This window comes from Salmo trutta, unplaced genomic scaffold (assembly GCF_901001165.1).
Source record: "Salmo trutta unplaced genomic scaffold, fSalTru1.1, whole genome shotgun sequence".
In the NCBI taxonomy this organism is placed as follows: Eukaryota; Metazoa; Chordata; class Actinopteri; order Salmoniformes; family Salmonidae; genus Salmo; species Salmo trutta.
The window spans coordinates 751,340-753,839 of record NW_021823412.1 but is presented as its reverse complement, the minus strand read 5'-3'; the positions used below and the strand labels follow the sequence as shown (position 1 = coordinate 753,839).

The 2,500-nt window shown below is 48.6% G+C and overlaps 1 protein-coding gene across 1 annotated transcript in view; it reads right to left on the bottom strand.

Annotated features, from left to right (window-relative positions):
* Nucleotides 1-2,500, bottom strand: part of LOC115190783 (structural maintenance of chromosomes protein 2) — a 41,909-nt gene that overhangs the window by 28,305 nt on the left and 11,104 nt on the right. The window contains exon 12 of the mRNA XM_029748849.1: nt 1,324-1,441. Coding sequence (XP_029604709.1) covers nt 1,324-1,441 — 118 coding nt within the window. The remainder of the gene's footprint in view (nt 1-1,323; nt 1,442-2,500) is intronic.

The following is a 2,500-nucleotide window of genomic DNA, read 5'->3' as shown; positions in this document are numbered from 1 at the left end:
CTCTGCTACGGTCCCAGCCACGCTCTGGGTCACTACGAGGGAGACAGAGACTTATCAGGTTAGCTAGGAGACCCTTTACCCTGCTACGGTCCCAGCCACGCTCTGGGTCACTATGAGGGAGACAGAGACGCGTCACTGACTGTTATCAGGTTAGCTAGGAGACCCTTTACCCTGCTACGGTCCCAACCACGCTCTGGGTCACTATGAGGGAGACAGAGACACGTCACTGACTGTTATCAGGTTAGCTAGGAGTCCCTTTACCCTGCTACGGTCCCAGCCACGCTCTGGGTCACTATGAGGGAAACAGAGACACGTCACTGACTGTTATCAGGTTAGCTAGGAGACCCTTTACCCTGCTACGGTCCCAGCCACGCTCTGGGTCACTATGAGGGAGACAGAGACTTATCAGGTTAGCTAGGAGACCCTTTACCCTGCTACGGTCCCAGCCACGCTCTGGGTCACTATGAGGGAGACAGAGACTGTTATCAGGTTAGCTAGGAGACCCTTTACCCTGCTACGGTCCCAACCACGCTCTGGGTCACTATGAGAGAGACAGAGACACGTCACTGACTGTTATCAGGTTAGCTAGGAGACCCTTTACTCTGCTACGGTCCCAACCACGCTCTGGGTCACTATGAGGGAGACAGAGACACGTCACTGACTGTTATCAGGTTAGCTAGGAGACCCTTTACTCTGCTACGGTCCCAACCACGCTCTGGGTCACTATGAGGGAGACAGAGACACGTCACTGACTGTTATCAGGTTAGCTAGGAGACCCTTTACCCTGCTACGGTCCCAGCCACGCTCTGAAAGAGACAGATATTAAATCTTGTTTTTCCCTACTAGCACTGATGTTGCTGATAGTCAGTAAATTTGTCTTCAATAAAGTAGCTATGACTGAGATGTGGTTCTCCCACCTGGCTATCTGAGGATGCATACAATCTCTCAGGATGAGAGAGTCTGCTAAATGACTCCCTACTGTAAGTCTCTCTGGATGAGAGAGTCTGCTAAATGACTCCCTACTGTAAGTCTCTCTGGATAAGAGAGTCTGCTAAATGACTCCCTACTATAAGTCTCTCTGGATGAGAGAGTCTGCTAAATGACTCCCTACTGTAAGACTCTCTGGATGAGAGAGTCTGCTAAATGACTCCCTACTGTAAGACTCTCTGGATAAGAGAGTCTGCTAAATGACTCCCTACTGTAAGTCTCTCTGGATAAGAGAGTCTGTTAAATGACTCCCTACTGTAAGTCTCTCTGGATGAGAGAGTCTGCTAAATGACTCCCTACTGTAAGTCTCTCTGGGTGACCCCACACACAGCGTACCTGTAGTCGAAGCGTAGGTTAGGGAAGCGGGACATCAGACTCTCGTAGGTATTTCTGAGGGTGGTGACCTCACGGTTCAGCTGTCTCTTCCTGTCCAGAAGACCCTCCTCCTTCCCATCTGATAAACAACACATCAGACTTCAACATTTAACCATCAACACCAGGCTCAACATTTAACCATCAACACCAGGCTCAACATTTAACCATCAACACCAGGCTCAACATTTAACCATCAACACCAGGCTCAACATTTAACCATCAACACCAGGCTCAACATTTAACCATCAACACCAGACGTCAACACCAGGCTCAACATTTAACCATCAACACCAGGCGTCAACATTTTACCCCTAATTATGGTTGTGAAAGCATCCAGCAGGTTCTACTCCTAATTATTGTCCCTCCCTCTCTCCTCTACCTTGGTACTGTAGTTTCTCCCTCTCCTCTACCTTGGTACTGTAGTTTCTCTCTCTCTCCTCTACCTTGGTACTGTAGTTTCTCTCTCTCTCCTCTACCTTGGTACTGTAGTTTCTCCCTCTCCTCTACCTTGGTACTGTAGTTTCTCTCTCTCTCCTCTACCTTGGTACTGTAGTTTCTCTCTCTCTCCTCTACCTTGGTACTGTAGTTTCTCCCTCTCTCCTCTACCTTGGTACTGTAGTTTCTCCCTCTCTCCTCTACCTTGGTACTGTAGTTTCTCTCTCTCTCCTCTACCTTGGTACTGTAGTTTCTCCCTCTCTCCTCTACCTTGGTACTGTAGATTCTCCCTCTCTCTTCTCTACCTTGGTACTGTAGTTTCTCTCTCTCTCCTCTACCTTGGTACTGTAGTTTCTCCCTCTCTCTCCTCTACCTTGGTACTGTAGTTTCTCCCTCTCTCCTCTACCTTGGTACTGTAGTTTCTCCCTCTCTCCTCTACCTTGGTACTGTAGTTTCTCTCTCTCTCCTCTACCTTGGTACTGTAGTTTCTCCCTCTCTCCTCTACCTTGGTACTGTAGATTCTCCCTCTCTCTCCTCTACCTTGGTACTGTAGTTTCTCCCTCTCTCTCCTCTACCTTGGTACTGTAGATTCTCCCTCTCTCTCCTCTACCTTGGTACTGTAGTTTCTCCCTCTCTCCTCTACCTTGGTACTGTAGTCTCTCTCTCTCCTCTACCTTGGTACTGTAGTTTCTCTCTCTCTTTC